This window comes from Ovis aries, chromosome 13, assembly GCF_016772045.2.
Source record: "Ovis aries strain OAR_USU_Benz2616 breed Rambouillet chromosome 13, ARS-UI_Ramb_v3.0, whole genome shotgun sequence".
NCBI lineage: Eukaryota > Metazoa > Chordata > Mammalia > Artiodactyla > Bovidae > Ovis > Ovis aries.
In genome coordinates this window covers 66,617,762-66,644,647 of record NC_056066.1, presented here as the reverse complement: position 1 = coordinate 66,644,647, position 26,886 = coordinate 66,617,762, and the positions used below count along the sequence as shown (strand labels likewise).

Sequence of the window (26,886 nt, the reverse complement as noted above, 5' to 3'; positions counted from 1 at the left end):
AGACAAGACTTCAGAATCCTTCTCAACACAGAGTTTCAATGATACCAAATGATACTAAGATACATGTGTTCAGTGCTCGCTTCGGCAGCACATATACTAAAATTGGAACGATACAGAGAAGATTAGCATGGCCCCTGCGCAAGGATGACACGCAAATTCGTGAAGCGTTCCATATTTTTAGGCAGAACACTCTCAGACATAAATCATAGCAGGATCCTCTATGATCCACCTCCCAGAATGCTGGAAATAAAAGCAAAAATAAACAAATGGGATCTAATTAAAATTAAAAGTTTCTGCACAACAAAGGAAAATATAAGCAAGGTGAAAAGACAGCCATCTGAATGGGAGAAAATAATAGCAAATGAAGCAACTGACAAACAACTAATCTCAAAAATATACAAGCAACTTCTGCAGCTCAACTCCAGAAAAATAAACAACCCAATCAAAAAATGGGCCAAAGAACTAAATAGACATTTCTCCAAAGAAGACATACGGATGGCTAACAAACACATGAAAAGATGCTCAACATCACTCATTATTAGAGAAATGCAAATCAAAACCACAATGAGGTACCACTTCACACCAGTCAGAATGGCTGCGATCCAAAAATCTGCAAGCAATAAATGCTGGAGAGGGTGTGGAGAAAAGGGAACCCTCCTACACTGTTGGTGGGAATGCAAACTAGTACAGCCACTATGGAGAACAGTGTGGAGATTCCTTAAAAATTGCAAATAGAACTACCTTATGACCCAGCAATCCCACTTCTGGGCATACACACCGAGGAAACCAGAATTGAAAGAGACACATGTACCCCAATGTTCATTGCAGCACTGTTTATAATAGCCAGGACATGGAAACAACCTAGATGTCCATCAGCAGATGAATGGATAAGAAAGCTGTGGTACATATACACAATGGAGTATTACTCAGCCATTAAAAAGAATTCATTTGAATCAGTTCTGATGAGATGGATGAAACTGGAGCCGATTATACAGAGTGAAGTAAGCCAGAAAGAAAAACACCAATACAGTATACTAACACATATATATGGAATTTAGGAAGATGGCAATGACGACCCTGTATGCAAGACAGGGAAAGAGACACAGATGTGTATAACGGACTTTTGGACACAGAGGGAGAGGGAGAGGGTGGGATGATTTGGGAGAATGACATTCTAACATGTATACTATCATGTGAATTGAATCGCCAGTCTATGTCTGACGCAGGATGCAGCATGCTTGGGGCTGGTGCATGGGGATGACCCAGAAAGATGTTATGGGAGGGAGGTGGGAGGGGGGTTCATGTTTGGGAATGCATGTAAGAATTAAAGATTTTAAAATTTAAAAAATAAAAAACTAAAAAAAAAAAAAAAAAAAAAGATACATGTGTTCATAGTTTTGTGTTAAGATAACTCCCAGGAAGGAAAAGCACCAAGTCAAAGAGTATGTATAACTTAACAGGTTTTGATATATCCTGCCAGAAAGGTACCAACAGTGTTTAAGTTTGTTTCCCCTCATCCTCTTCAAAAAAAGTATTATCTATTTAAAATCCCCAATTTGAGATGGGAAATGCAGCTTTTTAAAATTTTGCATTTCTGATACCACAATGGTTAAAATTCAATTACTGTTTCCTAGCTACTATATTTCTTCTTTGCCCATTTTTCTATCAGGGTGTTCATCTTATTTATTGATTTATAAGTACTCTGTATATTAAAGAAATTAATCTCTGTCATACATTGCAAAAAAAAAAAGAGAAAAATATTTGCCCTTTAATTTGTATATTGTGCTTTCTGACATAAAGGTTTTTAATTAGGGAAATTTTTGCCTCACGAATTCTATTTTACATGTATTCTGAGCAAGGTTTTCTCTATGCTAAGATCAGATATATTTTATGGTGTACTTTTATGTTTATACATTTTTAAATGTTTAAGAGTAATAAAACTAAGATTTATTTCAGAGTATAATATAGGGCAAAGATCTAACTTTATTTCTGCAAATGTCTGGCCCATTGCCCCAGTACCATAATCTATCTTTTATCCACAGATTTGAAGAAATGCCACCTCTATCATATACTAAATTTTAATGCATACTCTAATCTGTTTATGGGCTTTTCACTCCATTTCATTGATTTGTCTGCAAATTCCTGAGCCAGGACCACACTTCCATAGTGTTACAGTATATTTTATGTCTGTTACTGCAAAACACTCCCATACTAGCCTTCTTTTTAAATGCTCCCTGTCTGTCCTCAACTGTTTATTATTCCAAGTAAATTTTAAAATTATTTTTGTCAAGGCCCCCCGATACCACTTTTTCTAAAGAAGTCTCCTTCCACAGTGCTTACAAACAGATTACGTTTTAAATCACTAGCTTCCCATCACTTCAAGTGTGGAAGCCAAATCAGAATCATGACTTGGAAGAGCTGGTGCAGAATTCAAATATTCTATAGGGCAGTAGATCTATATAATCTTTGAATCTAATGGGCTCAGCAAACCTCTAAGGCTTCTTTGCCTTACATGGGTAATTTAAAAAAAAAAATCCGATTTCTTGAGAGTAACTTGACAAAAGATTTTTACAGCTCACCAGGAAGGATTAGTAAGGGAGACTGGGCAGCAACTAGTAATAAACAAATCATGCTGAATACAAGGAAGCGATCGGGGGACTTGAGTGATAATCAATGATTGAATGTCAGCCTGGCGAGAGGCTTCGGGTGGTACCCTTCAGGGCTCCATCCTTAAGTCTGTTTAAGTATTTTACTGTTATTTTTTGACCCACGACTCAGGTGAAGATACATAGAAGGCAAACTTAACAAATGTCATATAACACAAAGCTTACAGTGAACACAGCAGCTGACAGAATCAATACAGAAAGTTCCTGACAGGCAATGATGACAGGCCAAATCTCATAGGAGGAAAATTACCTAGGATCCACATGGAGAATGCACTGAACCAAAAGGCAAGAATACATGGATCAGGAAAGACAGTATAATAAGTGGAAAAAAGTGAAAGTCACTCAGTCGTGTCCGACTCTGCAATCCCATGGATTGTAGTCCACCAGGCTCCTCTGTCGATAGTAAGTGGACATGTGTGGAAAGGACTTGATGATTTTAGGTCAACAGTAATCACAATACAAATCAGATCACGAGACAGCTCTGCCAGGACACAGACTACTTCTCAGTCCTCTCTGGACATCTAGCACTGGACACACTCCCTGTCTACTACAGAAATTCTGAAGGTGCCTGTCAAAGGGAGAAGTGGAAAACTGCTGCCTCAAATGCTCCCGTGGTTTTAGGCTGCTTAAAAGAAGACAATAAGATAGAGTTATGCTGACTAGATGGCCTAAAAGTTTGTGACATCGGTTATGGGAATCTACTTTGTGAGGGGTGAAAGTGAAAGTGAAAGTCGCTCAGTCACGTCCAACTCTTTGCGACCCCATGGACTACACAGTCCATGGAATTCTCCAGGCCAGAACACTGGAGTGGAGTTATGGAAACTAAATAACTTGGGGGAGCAACTGAAATCACAAGGAGTGGGATCTGTTGAAACTCTTTTTCATTCTGAGTTGAAATCTTAAGAGTCAGAGCTGCCAAATGATGAAATAGGTTTCTTTGGAAAGTTATACCCTTGTCACTGGCGGTAATTAATAAAGGGTGATATTTTAAAAAATCAATAATTAGAAGGGAGAAATAGACTTGTACTTTCTAGTCCCTTCCAACTTTGAAATTCCTCTTTCAAATATGCAATCCTAACCAAGTATCTTTGAGTTTAGAAACAGAAAATTATCAAAGCAAAATAAAACCAGCAGAAAGTCAACTGTGAACAGGGATACAGCATAAAAATACCACTGGGGTCCCGGGTTACAAGAGTAGCGTGATACGGTGAGAAATGCCTGGACCTGGGAATGAGATTGACCTGGGTCACATCCAGCCTGTGTAACCATTAGCAGTTTGTTACTTCTTTGGAAGGAATGATGCTAAAGCTGAAACTCCAGTACTTTGGCCACCTCATGCGAAGAGTTGACTCATTGGAAAAGACTTAGATGCTGGGAGGGATTGGGGGGCAGGAGGAGAAGGGGACGACCGAGGATGAGATGGCTGGATGGCATCACTGACTCAATGGACGTGAATTTGAGTGAACTCCGGGAGCTGGTGATGGACAGGGAGGCCTGGCGTGCTGCGATTCATGCAGTTGCAAAGAGTGGGACATGACTGAGCGACTGAACTGACTGACTGACTAAGTATTTATGGGCACATACTAGGTGTCCATATAACAGATAATAATCCCAGTTGCTGTCCTCACTGAACTCCTACCCTAGCACAAATATAAATAATCTATTGTATCCAATTAGTAGCAAAAATATCCAGCACTGCCCAAGAAAACTGCCCCTGGGATGCAGAGCACCAGACTCCAACCTTGTCAGGGGAGACAGAATATTAACTGCTGCTGCTGCTACTGCTAAGTTGCTTCAGTTGTGTCCGACTCTGTGCGACCCCATAGACGGCAGCCCACCAGGCTCCCCCGTCCCTGGGATTCTCCAGGCAAGAACACTGGAGTGGGTTGCCATTTCCTTCTCCAATGTATGAAAGTGAAAAGCGAAAGTGAAGTCGCTCGGTTGTGTCCGACTCTTAGCAACTAACCTACTTCTAAAACTCAACTTCCTTCATCTTTCTCTCTGAGTTAAAGTGAGGATTAAAAGAGATAAAAAAAAGTTCCTAACAATTGCTGGTAGATAGTAGGCAATCAAAGAATCTAGATTCCATCAAGTTTGCTATGCTATAACAAAGAACATTCTCTTTTTGCTGACAGAAGTACAAGCTGACTCATTTCTAAGCACACGCTACAGTATTTGCAGACGGCTGTCTACGGATTAGGCATACCTTCAGCAACAGATGACTCACAGCTGGGGGAGAGGATCAAGTTAGAGGTCAATGGGAAAGCAATAGAGCAACATATTAAAACAGTACCCCAGGCTGAGATGGGGTCACTGATTCCATCTGGTATGATGGAGAATATTCCGCTAGCCTGCTCATGTACATTTGCTTCATATCAGCGGGATGTCCTCCTTCAACCACAAAAGTGAATTTTAGCAAGTGACCAGCAGTGTTCAAAAACACTATAAAAGCACCAGAAACCAGTGCATGCTCCTGCAATCACAAAACCAACTATAAGTGCACAGAGAACACGGTACTTTCTTCACTTGGTTAAAAGCATGGTCCTGGGACTGCAGGGTCAGTGTAGGTGGTGGCTGGGGATCTTTTCAGGGGTCTATAACATCAAACCTATTTTTAGAATAACTCCAAAACATTATTTGCTTCTTTTACTCTCTTTCTCTCGGGAGTGTACAGTGGAGTTTTTCAGAGGACTATACAACATGTGATGCTACCACTGCTCTAATGGCTAAGGATATGTGTGCTTAAATATTCTAGAATCTTCTAAGATAAGCACTTTGGGGTACTCAACAATTTATGCGTACAAAAGATGCCTGAGACTAAAAAATTTGAGGGCCACTAAACTAAATAATTCTGCCCCTGCAAAAATGAAGAGAAAAACTACTAAAGGACTTACTGGGGAAATAGCACACTCCACTCTATGTGATGTTTGGGAGAAAGATCACATAGAGCAGAGCAGAGCAGAGGCTGCATAAGGAGAATTGTCAATTGAATCTGAAACGCAGCCAAATGAAGAGAGGCATTTTTTGGTATGCAATCAAAATGACAATTGCATATATGGGAAAATAAATTTGAATGTTTCTGATCTCAACCGGAAAGTTTCATTCAAATATGCTCTAGCAATTTTCATCTTAATTGCACCTCGCTGGTCTAGAGAATTATAAAAGACACTGCACCAGTAAGAATTCAAGAACTCAAGGTTAAAACACAATGTAGTTTCCTGACTGCTTTTGGACATAAAAAAAAAAAAAAAATGTTCTTTATGCATGATTTCAATTTGCAAATGTTCAGATTTAAAAACTAAAATAGTATTTATATTGTCTGAATGACAAACACTGTTGATATTTTTAATTAAAATAACATTTCTTTAAAACAAGTTCATGAATTCATGTAGTACCTAAGATGTAGATGGTGAACAAAAGCTGCAGAAACCCATTGCTTTAAAGTATACCCACCAAATGGGCAAAGGCAATACTGGCATTTCAAGAAGTAAACTGAGTTTCTTAAATTTCCAGTGTCATCCATCTATGGCATAGCTGCCTCATAATGTAGCCTTAAGTTCCAAGAAATGGGGATATAGTAAACATGACATCAGCTACATTAAGACCTCTCATGTTTACTGAGTACCTACAGTATGGTAGGCACTATGCTAGGTACTACAGAGGCAAGCAATACACAGGCCACCTAAAAGGAGCACAGAGTTGAATACAGAAAGACCACTGAGTAAAGAAATAACAATAAAACAAACGGCAAAGATGTGAAGGCAGATCAAATTCATCATGGGCAAGAGTGCAGGGAAGGAGAGCTGCTGATGGAAGAAGCAAAGGAGACAGTGGAGAATTCGGCAGTAGTTCTCACCCAGGTGGCTCAGTGGGAACAAATCTGCCTGCAGTGCTAGAAATGCAGGAGATGCGGGTTTGACCCCCGGCTTGGGAAGAACCGTTGGAGGAGGAACTGTCTCCTGTCTTCTTGCCTGGAGAATCCCATGGATAGAGCCTGGCGGGCTAGAGCCCATGGCGTCACAAAGAGACACGACTGAACACACACGCACACACACATCAAAGTTTAAAATGCTCATGCCTTCAATCTGGGAATTCAATATTTAGATATGTATCCTAGAGAAACACACGGATACCAAGACAAATGTACACAGAGGTTCGCTACGGTATTACTCATAAAAGTCAGTGCTAGAAATAACACTGTAAATCAAGTATGCTTCAGTAAAAAAGGGAGACTAAAAAAAAAATAAATTAAATAACCAAATGTCCATCTATAAAAACATAACAAATAAATCATGGGTATCTCCAAACTACAAAATACTATGCAAACAGCCACAAAACATAAGGGAAATATGCATATAGTAACATTGAAAGATATTCCGTTTCATGACCAAAAAGTAAAGGTGCAAGATAAGTATAGTATGACTTAGGTGGGAAAAATTTTTTTGCATACTTATATATATATATATATGTAAATCAGTGCATAGAAAATAATGAAAAAGGATACTCACAGACGTGTTCACAGCTGCTCTCTCTAAGTAGGGGAATGGAAACGGGGTCAGTGCAGGGAAAGAAAGCTTTCATTTTTCACATTTTTCATTCTACTGATGCACTGTTGGTATTTTTTATGATGACAGCCTATTTGCGTATTACTTATATAATCAAACACACACACATGGCGCTATGACAAGTATAACTCCTGCTGTATGGTAGTGCTGGTGGTGCTTAGTTGCTCAGTCGTATCCAACTCTTTGCGACCTTAGGGACTGTAGCCTGTTGTCCATGGATTTTTCCAGGCAAGAATACTGGAGTGGGTTGCCATTTCCTCCTCCAGGGGATCTTCCCAACCCAGGGATCGAACCTGCACCTCCTGCATCTTCTGCATTGGCAGGTGGATTCTTTACCACGGAACCATCAGGGACGCCCATGCCGTATGGCGGCGGTCAGCGCAAAGCCTGACGGGACTCTGGCGCTGGGAAAGCTGAGCTCTCATCTAGCCACTCCCACCATCAAAGGGGGCTGTGGCCTGAGGTCCAGTACCCAGGTTCTCCTCTCTCCACCCCCTCATCTACCGTACAGAGAGAATGCAGCGGACACCAGCCTTTCCAGGTTGACGTGAGGATAGAAGGCCCTCTGATACCCCTGTGCCTCCGTTCCTGCTGGTCACACTGCCTGGCATGCCTTTCCCTGTTCTTTTTGGCCTAACTAAAATCAAAATCAGCTCAAATACCACTTCTTCTGTGAAGCTCTCAATAAGCCCCAACTATTCGCTGTGTGGATCACAATAAACTGTGGAAAATCCTGAAAGAGATGGGAATACAGACCACCTGACCTGCCTCTTCAGAAACCTATATGCAGGTCAGGAAGCAACAGTTAGAACTGGACATGGAACAACAGACTGGTTACAAATAGGAAAAGGAGTACATCAAGGCTGTATATTGTCACCCTGCTTATTTAACTTCTATGCAGAGTACATCATGAGAAACGCTGGGCTGGAAGAAGCACAAGCTGGAATCAAGATCGCTGGGAGAAATATCAATAACCTCAGATATGCAGATGACACCACCCTTATGGCAGAAAGTGACAAAGAACTAAAGACCTTCTTGATGAAAGTGAAAGAGGCGAGTGAAAAAGTTGGCTTAAAGCTCAACATTCAGAAAACGAAGATCACGGCATCTGGTCCCATCACTTCATGAGAAATAGATGGGGAAACAGTGGAAACAGTGTCAGACTTTGTTTTTTGGGCTCCAAAATCACTGCAGATGGTGACTGCAGCCATGAAATTAAAAAATGCTTACTCTTTGGAAGACAAGTTATCACCAACCTAGATAGCATATTGAAAAGCAGAGATATTACTTTGCCAACAAAGGTCCATCTAGTCAAGGCTATGGTTTTTCATATATGGATGTGAGAGTTGGACTGTGAAGAAAGCTGAGCACTGAAGAACTGATGCTTTTGAACTGTGGTGTTGGAGAAGACTCTTGAGAGTCCCTTGGACTGCAAGGAGATCCAACCAGTCCATCCTAAAGGAGACCAGTCCTAGGTGTTCATTGGAAGGACTGATGCTGAGGCTGAAACTCTAATACTTTGGCCACCACCTCATGTGAAGAGTTGACTTATTGGAAAAGACCCTGATGCTGGGAGGGATTGGGGGCAGGAGGAGAAGGGCATGACAGAGGATGAGATGGCTGGATGGCATCACTGACTTGATGGACATGAGTTTGGGTGAACTCTGGGAGTTGGTGATGGACAGGGAGGGCTGGCGTACTGCAATTCATGGGGTCACAAACAGCTGGACACGACTGAGCGACTGAACTGAACTGAACTGATAGCCAATTAACAATGTGACAGATTCAAGGGGCAGCAAAGGGACTCAGCCATACATATACATGTATCCATTCTCCCCAATCTCTCCTCCCATTCAAGCTGCCACATAACATTGAGCAGAATTCTTTGTCCCCTAGTAACCTTTAAACTTGAGTGCAAAGCCTATACTATTCAATTCCTCATTGCTACTGCTGCTACTGCTAAGTCGCTCCAGTCGTGTCCGACTCTGTGCGACACCATAGATGGCAGTCCACCAGACTCCCCCATCCCTGGGATTCTCCAGGCAAGAACAGGCCATTTCCTTCTCCAATGCATGAAAGTAAAAAGTGAAAGTGAAGTCGCTCAGTCGTGTCCGACTCTTAGCAACCCCATGGAATGCAGCCTGGCAGGCTTCTCCGTCCATGGGATTTTCCAGGAAAGAGTACTGGAGTAGGTTGCCACTGCCTTCTCCCAACTCCTCATTACCTAAGGACAATATTAAGATTCATTAAAAGTATATGTCCTGGAAGGGAGGAAGGGAGAGAAAGAGAGATTTAGGATATTAAAATCTGTATAAATATGAAAATCTACTTACTTAGGATTCAAAATGGATTGAAAGTTATCAGAGTCTTCAGAACAACACTTCATAGTGCACTGAGGAGCAATCAGATAACTATCATTTCATGAGCACTTACTATGCGCCGGATACTGAGCTAAACCCTTGTCATTATTCTCATTTATTTCTCACAACAACCCTGAGAAGGAGGTACTATTTCTTTATACGGATGAGACACCTGTGGCTAAGAAAGAAGACCTGACTTACTGGAGGTCATGTGGGAGTCACACCCATATCTGTCTAACCCCAAAGCCTTTGACACTTTCTCAGTAGTAAAACCATCGCTACTGGCAGCCATGGTCCGTTTTCTAGGGGCCTTGAAGAGAAATGCGAAAAAGAGTAAACAGGTCCTAGGCTCCATCTGGGAACCTGGCTTTTGAAACAGTTCCTAAGTGATAAGGTTGCTTTGCTCATGTGGGGCACTGAACATCTGCTTTCCGTCTGTGAATCTGCAATTTTAGTAGTTGTTGCTGGCAGAGAATGCCATGGTCTGCCTTCAATAAATATCCTGGTCTCAGTCCCAGATGGGCTTCCCTAACAGAAACAGGGCACACGCGATGATGTATTGCATTTCTGAAAGAAGGAGCCTGTCTGCTGAACCCTCCCACAGGGCGGGAGAAAACACAGGAAGCCTGTATATGAATGTCTCCAAACTGCCTGATGTGTCTTTTCCCCTTGCTGATCCTACTGTGTACCCGAGAGCACCACTGATTCTGAGTCCCGAGAGAACTTCTAGTGATTTCCCAAACATGAGAGTCATCCTGGGACTCCCGACCCAAAGCACAGAAACCAGAGCAGACAAAACACACAAAGAGCAAAACAAAAAATAGCAAAGAGAACACCTCAGAGGAGAAGAGGCAAAAAACAGCAAATCGGAGCCTTACTTCTCTGGATTGTCTGGAAACTTGATCCGCAACTCTTGGTTTTTGTATGATCTTTTCTCAAATGTCAGGATCATTTTCTTCACTGAGCTTTCATCCAATGGTTCCTCCTGGTGTAAAGAGACAACAATTTCAGTCCAAAGGGATTGTTTCTTATTCACTAATCACTACTTCCTTTCCGTGGCTTTTACTATGCCACCTGCCACTCACCTTTCTGGATTAAGTGTACAATACACACATACTCCCTTCCACCCCCCATTAGAATGAGGGTTAAGGGTCTACATCATGTGCTACTTAGTATCATTACTCTGTGTGTCTCACATTTAGCCCAGGAAGTTCAGCTTAAGGTGTTAAAGATTCACTCATTCAACAAATACTTCTCAAGCATACCGTATGGCCTTGAGTAAGCAACAATAGTAAATGAACATTATCTAATATTTATCTCGTCGTTCTCTTCTTTCATACAAGTAAGATAAGCTTCAGAGGTTTAAAAGAACTTGTTCAAGGTCAAGCCCTGAGTCAGTGACAGTGACCCTCAATCTTTTCCCCATACCAGGCGTCAGCAAACTGTGGTCCACATGTCAAATTCAACTTAGAGCCTGTTTTTGTATACCCGCCAGCAATGCGGGAGACCTGGGTGCAATCCCTGGGTTGGGAAGATCCCCTGGAGGAGGAAATGGCAACCCCCTCCAGTATTCTTGCCTGGAGAATCCCTATGGAGAGAGGAGCCTGGTGGGCTACCGTCCATGGTATCACAAAGAGTCAGTCATGACTGAGTGACTAAGCACACACATACACACACAATATAATGGTTGTTAAGCAGCAACAGTCACTGCTTTGTGTTTCTTATACATTATATTACGTTTCTTATACATTACTGTGTCTAGCCCATCCTAGCTGCTGAGAAGGAAATCAAACAGGGACCTGGAATCCTGATACAGCAACAATAATTTAGTAACCTCGCTCAAGAGTAAGCATAAAAGAACCCCAGCAGGCCACATAGTTTTCTCACTTCTCATATACTGGAATAATACCTACAAAGGCAAATAAAATGAGTTTTTGAAAACAGAATCATTTCCTCCAAAAAAAAAAATCTACACTAAAATTTTGGAAATGCTTTTTCTTCAGTTTATTTCCCAGTTTAATGTGGTGCAGTTCACTCTGCCTCTCTAACACTCTCCCAACCCCTAGCTTCATAGCTATGTAGTCACTGACCGTAACTCACACCGGAAAAAACTGCCATTAAGAGAACCAGAAATAGATCCTTTTGGAAAGCACTGAATCATCTCCTAATTCTTTTAAGTTCCCCAAAATGTTAGCTATTATTTTATTAAATTTAGATTCTAACATATTGACTTTTAAATGGGAGATCCCTGTAACATTCATTTGGGCATGACACATTTCTTAGATGTTTAATCAATGACTCCTGGACCCTGAGGTGCTCTGTTGGAACCACCCTCCCCACCCACAACCTGCTCCCCAGTGTCTATGGCTTTAAAGAGAAGTTCCCTAACTTGGTAAAAACTGAAGTCAGTGCTCTGGCCCAGTCAGGACTCAGAGCTGTAGCTTCACTACTTACTACCCATGCAGCAATGGTACTTTGCTGAATTTATTATCTCCAAACCCTCACCAAGTCTCATGGATTCTACCTCATATGTGAGTTCATCCACTTGCATTTCGAATAAAATTCCAAATTGTTCACATGACCTATATAAGGATGGTCTGGCAGGATTCGGCCCAGTCCGCTCACCAACCCCAAATCCCCACTGGTGGCCCGTGTCTGCTTGTTCACTGTTGACTCTCCAGTGCCCAGGACAGGGCCTGGCATACAGGAGGCATCCAGTGAGGATCTGTTGAAGGAAGGAAGGCAGGCAAGCAGAGAGGGGAAAACTATTACCTGCATCTTTCAAGGTCACAGAGATGACCTAAAGACATGAAGCACATAATTCTGTTTTATAAACTACATGACACCATACTAATGTAAGCTATTATGCAGCTCGTTGTAGCTTGGTTAGTCGCTAAGTCATTTCTGACTCTTTAGTGACCCCATGGACTGTAGCCCGCCAGGTTCCTCTATCCCTGGGATTTCCCAGGCAAGAATACTGGAGTGGGTTGCCATTTCCTTCTCCAGGAGATCTTCCTGACCCAGGGATCAAACCTGTGTCACCTGCTTTGCAGGCGAATTCTTTATCATTGAACGACCTGGGAGGCCCTTACTGTAACTCTTAGCATAACTGTTAATGTATCCAACGTATCACTGTGATTTAACTAAAAAATAATTTAAATTTCTAGGAAAGGGTTAAATCACTTTTAAGCAACTTCAATACCCATGACTCTTCTTTCCCTTAGCTAACATCCTGCCCACCCTGTAGAAGAAAACTTTATTAGTGTTAATAACACAGCTCTCATAGGATTCCCAAAGTCTTAGCCTCTCCAGGGTTTGGCCTTCCCTCCTTTAATCTGTCTCCAACACTGGGGGAAAACTGAATTATCAGTCTTAGTCATCGGCCACAGCAGTATCTCCAATAGCTCAACGTCAGAAACCAGAGGGAGATTTCAGAAAGATGAATGCTGGTGGTGTAGCACAAAAAGGACAATCATATTTTACAAGTTCACGTGACTTTACAGGGGCAAACATCACTTGTTTTTCATCAAATGGGACTTCGGTGGCAGAGAGAAAATAACTCTTGGGCTTGTAGCCTTCCATGTGTCATTTTTACAAAGCGATCTCTCTTTCCCTGTCCCTTCACGGAAGGGCTGGTCCCACACTGCATTTCTGTCTCCCAGGCTAGAAACCATTTACCCATGACAGCTACTAGCCTAATCCCCCAGTACCAGCAGTGCCCAACATGGGAATTATACCTGCCAATTAACTGCTGCTGCAGGGCTAACAGACTGAGCAGAAGCTAGTGAGGAGGGAGGGCGAGAGGGAAGATATGCTACACACACTGTTTGTCTAAGGCTGGCAGGGCTGCTGTCCTCAGAGAGGAAATTCAGGACTGTCTCCCACCACAGATTTCCAAAGTGTCACCACCTTTTAGGGGCAGACCCCCAAATTAGCACTGGTACAAATCCTAATGGGGAGAAGGCTACTGTCATAGCAGTAAAGACCTTTTTCAGAATATGAATCAATTTTTTTTTCTTCTCAGATTCACACTCCAGCTTCATTTTTTTTAATCCAAACTTAGCATCATGTCTTTGAGGGAACCAAAAAACAGCTGGCTCTTAAGAATCTATTTCCATAATTCATATTGAACAAAATGCCAGGGTGAAATAATATACAAGTTAACACTTCAGGATTTCAAAAGACACAAAGGCAAGGTCATTTGATTTTTAATCACTGATATTTTACCTCTATTCTTTTCAGCTTCATTCATTTATTCATTCAATAAATATTAGTTAAGGGCTTACACCAAGAGCTAGGCATTGCTTGGAATGCCAGAGATACAGCTGTGAACAAAACCCCGCCAGTCCCCGTTTTCAGAGGAGGTTGGGGAGAGGACAACAAATGAGTAAAATAACAAATAGGAATTCAGATCATGGCAAGAGCTATGAAGACAGTATGCAGAATTAAGTGGTACAAGAGTAAAAGAATGATTACTCTCAAGAGGGCACAGAAAGGAAAACGTTCAGAGGCAACAGCGAGTGCAAAGGGCCTGAGGCCACCTGAGGAACAGCAAATAGAAAGGCTTGGCCAGCTCTTTCCCTAAACAGCATTTTTTCAGTCACATATAAACGCCCAATCCCTTACCTCCCCCTGTAATTTCTTCAACTTTGTTGCTTTGGTAAGGCCATTTTAACTGCCTGAAAGGCCCTTCTTCCACTTGTTTGATAAAATTCTATTCCTCTTTCAAAGACTATTGACTGTGCTTAAAAATGAATGCCTTCTATGTGCCCTCAGTATGGGCTAGGAAACCTTTGTGATCCTCCTCAGTCCATACCAATAGCCCCACAGTTCAGTGTTTGGGCCTCTGTTATAACATATAATCCAAAATAATTTTAAAACTCTATCTGTAATGTACTTCACACTTTGCAAAATGCCTTCCAAACTCCACTTAACCTTCATACCAACACTGCGAAACGAATATTCTTAACCCCATTTTACAGATTAAGCTGGGAAGCTCAGAGAAACTAAGCATTTAATCCCAAATTACGCTCTACAGATACTGCATCAAGGCTGAGAATCTCAGCCCCCAGCCCATCTCTGCCACCTTACCTCTTCCTCTTCCTCCTCACCCTCTCTGTCGATAATTTGAAGCAGCCGTTTTTTGTCATCATCTGCTTCTTCCACCACAGTCATCTCCTCCTCCCGATAGCGGCCACGCTCTCGAGTACCAGCTTGTCTCCGACGCATCTTCAGCTCTTCCTCTTCGTCATCCCGGGGACGTTTTGTGCCCCTGTTGGGCTAAGAAAGACAAAAAAGAAACACAGAATTTCAGAGCTGGAAAATACATAGAAGGGAGTACACACCAAATATTCCAAAAGCGTGCAAAAATTCCCCAACCGAAAAGCACCACAGCGCACAATTTCTACCACAAAAGGAAGTAAAGCTCTAAGTCATTATTTTTCAGGCCCTTAGAGATTCTATACATACAGGGTTACAGTCACCTACAAGATGCTGCTGCTGCTAAGTCGCTTCAGTCATGTCCGACTCTGTGGGACCTCACAGACGGCAGCCCACCAGGCTTCCCCATCCCTGGGATTCTCCAGGCGAGAACACTGGAGTGGGTTGCCATTTCCTTCTCCGATGCATGAAAGTGAAAAGTGAAAGTGACATTGCCCAGTCATGTCCGACTCTTAGCGACCCCACTGACTGCAGCCCACTAGGCTCCTCCATCCATGGGATTTCCAGGCAAGAGTACTAGAGTGGGGTGCCATTGCCTTCTCTGACCTACAAGATAGTTGGCTTTTATTTGTTACAGAATTTTTTCAAGACACAAAGGTTAGCCCTTCACAAAAGTTCTCGTTTATACAGAAACCACAGGGAACAAAGTCACTTTGAGCTAATTAAGCTCAATTTAATAGTTAGGAGATTGGTCCTGGGTGTTCTTTGGAAGGAATGATGCTAAAGCTGAAACTCCAGTACTTTGGCCACCTCATGCGAACAGTTGACTCATTGGAAAAGACTCTGATGCTGGGAGGGGTTGGGGGCAGGAGGAGAAGGGGACGACAGAGGATGAGATGGCTGGATGGCATCACCGACTCGATCGATGTGAGTTTGAGTGAACTCCGGGAGTTGGTGATGGACAGGGAGGCCTGGCGTGCTGCAATTCATGGGGTCGCAAAGAGTTGGACATGACTGAGCAGCTGAACTGAACTAAACTGAATAGTTAGGATTCAGTCTCCAACACCAATCCCTTAGCACATGGTTTTAATTCAGGTCTGAGACAGATTATAGTCACTCACAAGCAGCTCAAACAAAGAATACTACATATACAACTTCCAAGGGTCTACAACACTTTAAATTCCTACTTTACAGGTGAGTACAGTAAGGCCAAAGGTCAATGATTACCCACGGTCACAAAAGAGCAGTTTTTACAACTGCTTGCCATTTTAATTGGGCTAAACCGGAGCACTTCTGAACTCTGGCTTCAGAACTGAGGAGGAAGAGCACTGCAGTAGACACCCAATAGCCCAATGCCTCCATTCAGCTCCGAGTGCTGCTGCGCAGCTTCGGGCACCTCGTTCAATGTCTCTAACCTTTAGTTTTCGCATCTGAAAATGGAGATTACAACCCTTTTCTCCCTGTGTAGTTAAAAAAAAATGTTTCTTTGTGTATCTGAACCATTTTTTTCAGCTTTATTGAGATACAACTGACATTATGTCAGTTAATATTAACTGACATTAAAAAATCACTGTGCAAGTTTAAAGTGTACACATGACAACATGATGTGATTCACACACATACTGCGAATAATAGCACAATAAGGTGAGTTAACAACTCCATCACCTCACATAATTACATTTTCCCCCGACCCCCGATGGCAAGGACATTTAAGATCTTAGTAACTTTCAAGTATATAATACAGTATTATTAACTATAGTCCCTCTGTTATACATTAGATTCCCAGAACTTCTTTATCTCACAACTGGAAGTTTGTACCAAATGGCTGCAAACATTAGTGAAAGAACTCTAAATTATTCATATAACAGTACTAGACAAATTAAAATTATTTTTGTTGTTTAGTTTCTAAGTCATGTAAGACCCTTTTGAGACACCATGGACTATAGCCTGCCAGGCTCCTCTGTCCATGGGACTTCCCAGGCAAGAATACTGGACAGGGTTGCTGTTTCCTTCTCCAGGAGATCTTCCCAACCCAGGGATCGAACCCACGTCTCCTGCTTGGCAGGTCAATTCTTTATATATGTTCTTCCCAGAGCCATCTGGGAAACATATATAAAATTATTTCTGTGAGTTAATTCATCAAATGATTGCGTCTTCCCCAACACAAAACACTTGTGTTAGACTCTTCAATGAGCTTTTCTTTATCTGTTATACTAACTGCACACACCAACGGTGTGCTAGGTGCAATGTGGTATGTTATCAGCAAAGTGAAGAAAATGCTGCATTCACTGCCATCCTGCTAAGTTGTTTGGTGATAACAGACAAATTTCTCTTCTACATGTTACACATCTCATCTTGTGACTTATAAGCCACACTGTTACTGAACTCCGCCACCCCAGTGGTGCAAAGTCATTCCCCTCTATATTCAAGTACCCTGCTGGGTACACATACCAGGTGCTTCAGTAAGTCTCAGCATACGACACCGCTTAGAAAACTTACATTAGACAATTTGGTTTGTGGGGTGCCACCTGCTATTTTTCGCTCTGCTCCTGAGTCTCCCTGGGATAGATTATAATTTCATATGATCACACTCTATTTCCATAAATATAAAAATTACCAAAACTGCTGCCATTATTACCCGTTGACATTTTAAAAAGGAGGAGAAGAGAAAGGAAATCAACATGGCAGTAACCACAGAGCACAAGGAAAAGGAGGTGGTAGTTTTCATGTGAGAAGGAGAAGGAGGTAGTTAGCTCTGAAAGGAGGGCAGGTTCTAAACTGGAAATCTGTAGCTCCCCAGCAGGTAAGGAACTTCAGCCCTCCCGGGAGCACTAATTCTTTCGGGCTCATAAAATAAGCCCTGCTGTGGTTCTGATTAGCGTGAGCCTATTGCAGCAGCCAAGTCAAAGCATGAACTCCATAGTTCTCCACGGAGAGGAGATTTCTGGATTGTTTATCTCAGAGCAAAGGGAAAAGGCAGTGGACCACAGTTAAAGGGGAAAGCTAAATTCAGCCACAGTTAAAAAATGCAAAAAAGAATACTGGCAATGGCTCTTTTGAACACATCTTCTAATCCACTTCTGTAAAACAAACGTTTCAGAGGTCAGGGAAGAGTTTAATTTTTACCACTGATAATAATAATTTCCAATGAAATAGCACTTTCCTTCTGCAGAACTTAAAGCGCTCCTTTTCATCTTCACCCCATCTCTGGGGATGAGAAGTAATTAACAGTTCTATTTTATAAGCAGGGAGACAGGATGCCTGAGATCCTTTAATAAACTCTTGTAAAGACAACCTGGTGAATTTTAAAAGTTGAAACCGATCTCTGGCAAGTTTGCCAATTTCCATGATTCCAGAACCCTAACTGAGACAGATCTGAGGGACTTTCAGGCTAAAACAAATACCCATGAACCTAAGTCATACAAGACCTCGGCCAAGTTAAAGTAGCATTTGCTAGGCCATTCATTCAACAAATAGCTTATTAAAGAACTCCAAAGCTTGAAGGATCCTCGAGTCATCAGCCTGGCCTAGTACCAGTCCCAGGCTTCCATTAGGGTAATGTAATAGGATAGACCGCGAGAATAGATTTTGGAGACAAGAATAGCTTTGCTAATCTTCATGAAGAGTTTTAAGCACATTCCTAAGAGGGCAACCTTTAGGTTTACCCACTGCATCTCCAATTTCCTTCCTCTTCACACAGGGTATTCAGCTTTACCTCCTCTCATGGAGGACAATTCTATGACCGAAACAAACACTGGGAAACCCATTGGGATAGTTCAACAAGGCTCCTTCGCCAACATACCAGCTTCCCATCCCACCCTCCAACAGATGCATAAGTTGTTCAAAGGCCTGGATATGTTTTATTTTAGCATTTTTCTCTCCCAAGGCAAAATTTTAAGAATTTCTGTCCTTCACTTCTCTTCTCAACTCTCAGTTCTTTCAGATATTAATAACCCTCCAAATAGAGAAATTTCTATTCATTTCTGAAATCTGACCACTCTAAGTAATAAAGGTTAAAAATTCATTTCTTTAACAAAGATATAGTAAACACCAACTCCATGTAAGGCACTGTGCTGGAGACTAGGGACACATGTGAAAATAAGGCAAACACTGCTTTGCTCTCAAGGGGCTTAAAAGTCTAGGCCACAGCAGTCAGTCAAAATACACTGTAAGCCAAAGATGTAATTTAAGATTTTTTTTAGCTGCCAAACTTTAAAAAGTAAAAAGAAATATGCAAAATTAATTTTATTTTATCTAATCCAATATATCCAAAATATTATCATTTTAACATGCAATGAATATAAAAAATTACTCATGATGTATTTCACTTTTTTTTTTAAATACTAAATCTTTGGAATTTGGTGGATGTATTTTACCCTCGTGATGCATCTCACACAGGCCTATTCAGTGCCCCATTTCAGTGCCCAACAGACATGTGCAGCTAGTGGCTACCTTACTGACATCCCAGGTCTAAGGAATTTTCATCTGAGGGGTTCCTGTTCCCTGAAAATGTCAAAATAAAATTGGGTTTCTGGCAACACTGAATGAAATAGGCACTCATACAAAGCTGAAGTCCTATTTATGAAAGATCACCCATTAAAACCTATGAAGTTAACAACATCCTGACCCAGAAAGAAACTTCTAGATTATATTTACCCATATTCACCACTGAGGGAGTGCTCAGTTGCATAAAACAAAGCAAGAATATGCAGGCAGGGAAGAACCGAGGAGCTGTCAAACTGATCTCACCACGGAAGAGCCAAAGGGCTCTGGATCCAGAAAGGTGAAACAGAACACTCACAACCTGCCAGAGAGAGGTCAGCAGCTCAGGCCTGAGGTCTCCTTGTGTCTCACACAACCAGTCCCAAGAGGATTAAGCCATTCTTACCAGTCACCTTTGGAGATTAATTTGTTTGGGTGTCTGAAAGGTGTTTGGAATCCCTCAAGATGAAGGAATGACAAAAGAAACTGTTCTTAATAAAGTCATTTCTCGGCTGCTGCTGCCCACAGCAAAAAAAATGACTAACTTCTAACTTCTGATGTACTAGAACATCAGCCTTTAAGGATTTTTACAGTCCTCTACAATTCCCTGCCTTACTCCCAACAGGTGGTGAGTGGAATAAACGCTCACTAAGCGTTTGCCACCAGCCAACTACAGGATACACCTGGTATCCTTTCTAGGCTACACAAAGGGTTCCCACATGCTCAAAGCCAATAGGAAGCTCCAAGAATACATATTACATATATATTATATGTGTGTATATACATATATATATATGCATATATAAATATATATTTTTAACTTTCCAAAAATCTTGAAGCCTTGTGTGTTTGTGTATGATGGATGAGATATATATATATATACCCATCTGACTAGAAATAAAAATCAAGACATCTCCATGAAAGCTTTGAAAGCATTAAAAAATTAAATAAACAATCTGCCTAGAATACTCCCTGCATACCCAGACAATATCCTCCAACCTAAAGCTTTAGGTTTCATTTTTCTCCCTCTCTCTCTTTCTCTGTCTCTCTCTCTCTTTTTAATTAAAAAGCAATGAGAAGCTGTAGCTATAATGAGGGGCTGTGGGAAAATGCAGTTATATTGGGCTCAAAGTAATGTACCATAGGAAGAGGCTACCTCACCAGAACGAATCCTAAATTAAAACTCCACTATGAAACCAACTCCATTTCCTCTGAGCATGCAATCTATATTATCGCATTTATGGTCTGTCTCGACCTCAATTAGACTTGGGGATGGGGGGGAAGAAAGGGGACTTCTATAATAAGCAATAATGGTATCATTATGATAAATTATGAAAACACACAGCGCAATTATTAATGTGAAGAGCACATTTGTACTAGGATATAATGCAGATGTGCATTTGTGGGGGGAATGTCTAAAAGTAGCTCAATATTCCAAGTTACCTGGTTAAGAAATGGAATAAGTTTCACAAAATGTACTTTGATGTTAATGGCAGAAAAAATATGTTCAATTTTATTAAGGAAATGGAAGGACTCAAAGGAAATCTGTTAACTTTATAATAAACCAGGAATTCTTCACCTAGCACCAAGCAGGTCACATATCTTCAGAATATGGGCCTTCCAAGTGGGGGCACAAAGGGCTGTTTCCTAAATATCAAACTATAGGAAAGACTCGGAAATCTGAGCTAAAGGAGATAATCTAGTTCGTCCCTCTTTTTATAGAAATAGGGAAATTTGAGCTCAGTGTGTTTAAGCACCTTGTCTGTGGTAGGTAATAACATAAGGCTTCTAATTCCCAATACAGTTCGTTTCCTCCTTTGCCATACTAATCAGTCATTTCTAACCTGTGTGCAGCGGTGATATCCTGTTTGGAGAAGGAATTTTGGAGTCAGATTTTCCTAAATTCAGATCCTGGTCCCTTAACTTAGCAGCCCTGGAAAGTAACTTACTCATTCCAGGTTTGAGTTTTTTCAATCTACAAACTAGGAACAACACATAGAGATTTGTGTATATATGCATGTATACACATAAAGGCCAGTCTTTCTAAAGTGCTGATCACAGTTTAGCCCATAAAAGACATTACATGTATCTCTCTTGGACACACCTGACTCAAAATCAAAGAAATTCAAGGTTGGAAAGGGTATTGCCCATTATCAGTTTTTAAAATAAGGATCCCATTTTTAATGTCAACATATTTGACAGACCCCCTACCCAGCTGCATTTTTTAGTATCCAATGAGTAAGAAAATGCACAATGACAACAAGTAGTTTCTATGTATTTGGTAATACTTTTCCATTGAATTTGTGGTTTTAACTCCCACATTTCTGAGAGAGAGAAGAGCAGAGCTGACAGAAATAGAGAAGAGATTGATCAATTTTCAGAGAGATTTTGAGAGACTGAGATTCCTTCTACAGAAAATGCTTGTGTACATCTGGATTCGAAAGCTTGTGCAATAATTCTGAGGTGCTAGAGACCATCCAGACTTCAGGAACCCTTCATCTAACCGGATTATCTTTCTGAGGTGTGAAGACCCTTTAAAACACTGTGGTATAGGTTGGGGCTTTCCCAACACTTTTGGTGGCCAGAAGCTTCACCTTCTCCTTAAACTGCACCCTCTCCATCTCCGGATCACTCAGAGAGTTCATTCAATTAAGGAGAAACCTTTCAACTTATAATTTTCTTCCCCAGTCCATAATCTTTCTCCTTAAAGTGATAAAATTGGTTTACTCTCACTCTTGTATTAAAAAAAAAAACTTCAGATTTTAAGACAGTAATCCGATTTCATTCTGCCTCTCCCATTGCCTTTTCTTTTCAAAATAAACACTTTCAATATGAGAGGGAAAGAGTACACGCAACACAGTTAAGGGACGTATATACATAATTAATTCCTTCCTACCTTTATTTTGCGATTTCATAATTTTAAAGCTTTCCGATACCTCTTCAGATGATTAGACATATGGGATGCCACAAACCCAAGACTGTGGACGGATTGCTCTAACCAATTCGAAGTGCTCAGAAATCATCTGCTGTTAACCTCGCCTGATTACACTTTGTCAGAATAAAAAGGGGTTTTCAAACATTCATTTTGACCAGATGGTAGTGAGTGGCCTGACCCAGAAGTTACAGATGAGCTGCGGTAATGAGTTTTCCCTTGCCTTTGCTGGCTGCACATTCACTGGTGACATTTTACAACCAGGGCTTCTGGCTCAATCAATATTTGCAGGCATGAAACATGCCAAAGTTAACATCAGGGCTCCCTTGCAAATTTGCCTGAGGCACCAGAACTGGAAAAGCTCACAGTCTCTAATGCTGCAAGTATCATCAGCCAGAGTCCATAATTAGGGATCAAAGTCATCAGAGACAGAAAATTCTACCCACTCAAAGGGTTGTTGTGATGATTAAAACATCTTACAAAAGGACTTTGTGTAAACGATAAAGCACTATTATCAACATAAGGGATTATCGTAATCACATTTTCAAGAAATATCTCAGTGGCAATTCCAGATATTCACCTATAATTATATATTATGCCTTCGCAAGAATCATGGCAATATGCCACCTTTTCTTCTGAAGAAAAACCAGGTACCAAAAACTCAAAATCTCAAAGCAAAGTCAATGCAAATATTAAACAGAACCCTCATTTATTTAACTCCCAATTTAAAAGATTACAGATACTAAGAGCACAGTAATTGCTCGAGAATGTGGGTTTTAACAATGTCCACAAGGGGTGGGGGGAAATCAATGCATCAGAAAGAAACATCACCAAAGATCTCACGTATGATTTGGAATCTGATTGGCTGACAAGCAACATGGATGTGATTTATGATATAAATCACCAGTCATGAAGACCCTACTTAACAATTTTTCCTACCAAAAGAATTTTTACTCCTTGTTAAAGCCTGAATATATGTTCATCTCGCTTCCAAAGAATGTGCATAATTTCTTTTTTGGAAGTACAAACTATTCTTTAGCGTTTGTGATTTACTTTGACATCTTCTCTGATTAATTCTGTAGTTGCATCAGAAAGCCGAATGTTGATTTGGTTTCTTTATTTATCAAGCCTAACAGAGGCAGATACTTGTAAAATCATTGTAAGGTAAACCGCCTCCATTTTAACAGACAATATGAATGTTTTGTTAGCTACACCAGAAGCATGATCATTCATTCATTCACTCAGGAAGTATTTACTGAGCTAATAGAACCTGAATATCACTCTATTAGGTACTGGAGGGAATATCAGATATCAAACCAAGAACCACCGCCACAAGAGAACTGCACTGACCTGAAAGAAGCAACAGAGCACAGTGCAGAGAGAGGAGACCAATAATCTGAGAAATCTGAGCGCTAGCGAGCCACTTAAAAGTCACGTGACTTTAGACTAGTCATTGAACCTACTAGCCCTGCATTTATAAAAATGCTCTGTTACCTCACAGGATTGTCTTTAATCAGGCAAGGGAGAGTAAGAGTAAGTAAAATAAAGATACAGCACTTTGTGGTTTTTTTTTTTTTTAGTTTTTTATTTTTTTAATTTTAAAATCTTTAATTCTTACATGCGTTCCCAAACATGAACCCCCCTCCCACCTCCCTCCCCATAACATCTCTCTGGGTCATCCTCATGCACCCGCCCCAAGCATGCTGAGATACAGCACTTTGAAAAGAAAACAGAGCCTAGGATTCAATTTCTTTTCATGACAGCTAACCGCAAAGTCCTACATATACAACAGACTTTTACAATTACTTTTGATGCAGAATATAATCACAATTATATTTCTCTGTCTGCCCACTTGAGTGACTTTGTGAAAGGCTTTGTTGAGATAAAAGATACTCTGCAGGTATTGTAAACCCTTAGCCTTAGTCAGGAGTAACAATATCAAGGGACTACAACCAGTTGGGCATCACTTGTTCTGCATGATTCCCTACTAGCTTCTCCTTCTCCCCTCCCCGTTGTACCATTTTGCCAAATTTATTTCATATCTTTTTTTTAGCATAAAATATTATACAGCTGAAGTGTCCTATGTGCCCTTCTCTAATCCCATGTCACTATGTACCCCTCCTTAATCCAGTTTCTTTATCGCCCTTCTTAGAAGTGATCACTATCCTAAACGGGGTGAATGGTAGTACAGACAGGTAGAATCCTAACTGGTTGAACTGAAAGAGTATGAGCAGGGTCAAGTCCTCTGTTTAAATTCAAAACAGTAATACATAAAGTCCCTGCCAAGGGAGATATGACTTCAGAGCTGACAGTTTTAGCAAACGTCTTTTTCAACAGGATGGCCAACTTAAATTTTTTAAAAACTGAATGCATATTAAGGGTGCACTATTAGAAGCAAAATATCCAATTTGGCTACAGTCCCATGGAACAGAGTTAGCCACCACATTTTAAAAGAGGCACTGTAATCTCAATATTGCATGAGCAGGGTAACACAGGGTCTGAACCCTTGCTACAGAAAAACAACCAGTAAGGGAATGACAGAAGAATCTGGAAGGGACCCAGGAGTCACCCTCAGTTATTCAAATGATGCCTTGGAATGGAGTGAATACATAGTGCTACCATGAAGAACAGATCACCCTCCTTTCTCCTTTTATTCTAGCTACAGAAATCCTACTCAGCCTTAAACTCCAACTCAAAGGTCACCCTCTCTAAGAGCCATCCAAATGCTGCCCAGGAAGACCTCTGAGCTTCCTCAGCACTGTATCGTATCATACCTCTATCAGCACACAACATGTGCATTAATAAATCTCCATCTCCACCACTAAATCATAGGCTAGGTCCTCTAGGGTAGGTGTCCTGACATCTAACCTTGCTGCTAACACACTCAGCATCCAACAGCGTCCAGCTCATAGCAGGTACTTAACCCATGATGCTAAATCAATGAGAGATGACAAGGGAAGAGGAGGCCTAAACCAATGTCCTACTCAAAATCATAATTCACTACTAGCAATCCTAAAGGAAATCAATCCTGAATATTCATGAGAAGGACTGATGCTGAAATTGAAGCTCTAATATCTTGGCCACCTGATGCAAAGAGCTGACTCATTAGAAAAGAGCCTGATGCTGGGAAAGATTGAAGGCAGAAGGGGATGACAGAGGATGAGACGGTTGGATGGCGTCACTGACTCGATGCACGTTGAGTTTGAGCAAGCTCCGGGAGGAGGACACGGAAGAGCCTAGGGTGCTGCATGCAGTCCATGAGGTCACAAAGAGTCAGACAGGACTGAGCAACTGAACAACAATAATTAGCAAACGTATACAATGTATGCATAGTCTCAGAATTACCTGGATCTTTAGATGACAGCAACCAGGCAGAATTCATCTATTCTGTATTTACATCTTTAATCATTTTATGCCCCTCTGGGCCACAGCTTAGCAAATTTTCTCCTGGTAGCACCAAGTGGTATTCAGAGGGTGAGACTAGTAAAGTGTCTGTGTAACCTCATAATTTACAGATGAATAAACTATGACTCAAGGAAGTGACAAGACTTGAGCCTGAAGCCATAGAGCTGGGTCTGGACTCTAACTCCCACTTTGACAGCAGCAGTATACACAACCCCCCAATCCACTTCCCTTGGTCACAACTTCAGAAACTATTACCTCAAAGGTAGTAATTTGCATCATCTTTCCCTGCTGCCATCATCATTCAACTAACACTAAGATCTCTTCTGTCCCTTTTCTGCCCATGCCGCTAGTGAGGAAAGCTCTTTCCTATAGTTGCTCCTTGCCTGCTTGAAAGCTCACTGACCAGAAGAGCTTACTGTCATCTGCCTACACGGAGATTTCTGTAAAACTCCTTCCCCTAGATCATCTGGGCAGCCCACACTGAGCCCAGTGGGTACCTACCACGAACACCAGTCCACTCTTAATCTTTAAACATTAAATAACAAATTAATATAGCAATGTTCAAATTATTCATAGTTTTAGACCCAAGGCTCAGATATAAGACTCAAAACTGCATTCCTCTTTCAAACAGAAAGAGTGGTTGCGATGTGGGGGGAGAGGATATACTAGCAGAAAGACAGATAGGAATGAAAAAGTGAAGATATTTTTAGAAAATGGGGAGGGGGAAATATGCAGAATATACTGAATGGACTGAGACTGACTGAGTGAGAATCAGATCACAAGTGAGAAATGCCATGTTATCCATTCACAAAGTCTAGCTCTTTCACAACTGCTTATTATTTCCTTAAGGGTTTTGACATGATTTTGATCTCTGGAGTCCAGGACATCAGATATTACCATTACTTCTTTTAAAGCTTAAAACTTATCCACACAAATCTGTTACACAATGGCTGCCACAATTATTTGAAGGAAGACAGAACTCACATGAAACTTTACCCTGAACATCTTGTGAAAGACACTGGCTTAAAACTCAACATTCAAAATAAGATCATGGCATCTGGTCCCATCACTTCATGGCAAATAGATGGGGAAACAACGGAAACAGTGACAGATTTTATTTTCTTGGGCTCCATAATCACTGCAGATGGTGACTGCAGCCATGAAATTAAAAGACACTTGCTCCTTAGAAGAAAAGCTATGCCCAACCTAGACAGCATACTAAAAAGCAGAGACATTGCTTTGCCAACAAAGGTCCATCTAGTAAAAGCTATGGTTTTTCCAGTGGTCATGTATGGATGTGAGAGTTGGAGTATGAA

At 41.1% G+C, this 26,886-nt stretch overlaps 1 protein-coding gene and 1 non-coding gene across 3 annotated transcripts in view; one reads left to right on the top strand and one right to left on the bottom strand.

Annotated features, from left to right (window-relative positions):
* Nucleotides 1-26,886, bottom strand: part of CTNNBL1 (catenin beta like 1) — a 162,788-nt gene that overhangs the window by 115,689 nt on the left and 20,213 nt on the right. For both annotated transcript variants that reach the window (XM_027977186.3, XM_004014562.6), the window contains exons 2-3: nucleotides 14,683-14,871; nucleotides 10,470-10,576 (exon numbers count right to left, since the gene is read on the bottom strand). In XM_027977186.3, coding sequence (XP_027832987.1) covers nucleotides 10,470-10,576; nucleotides 14,683-14,871 — 296 coding nt within the window. The remainder of the gene's footprint in view (nucleotides 1-10,469; nucleotides 10,577-14,682; nucleotides 14,872-26,886) is intronic.
* Nucleotides 73-179, top strand: LOC114117684 (U6 spliceosomal RNA). Its single transcript, XR_003591342.1, has one exon. It is a non-coding gene; the product is annotated as a U6 spliceosomal RNA (small nuclear RNA).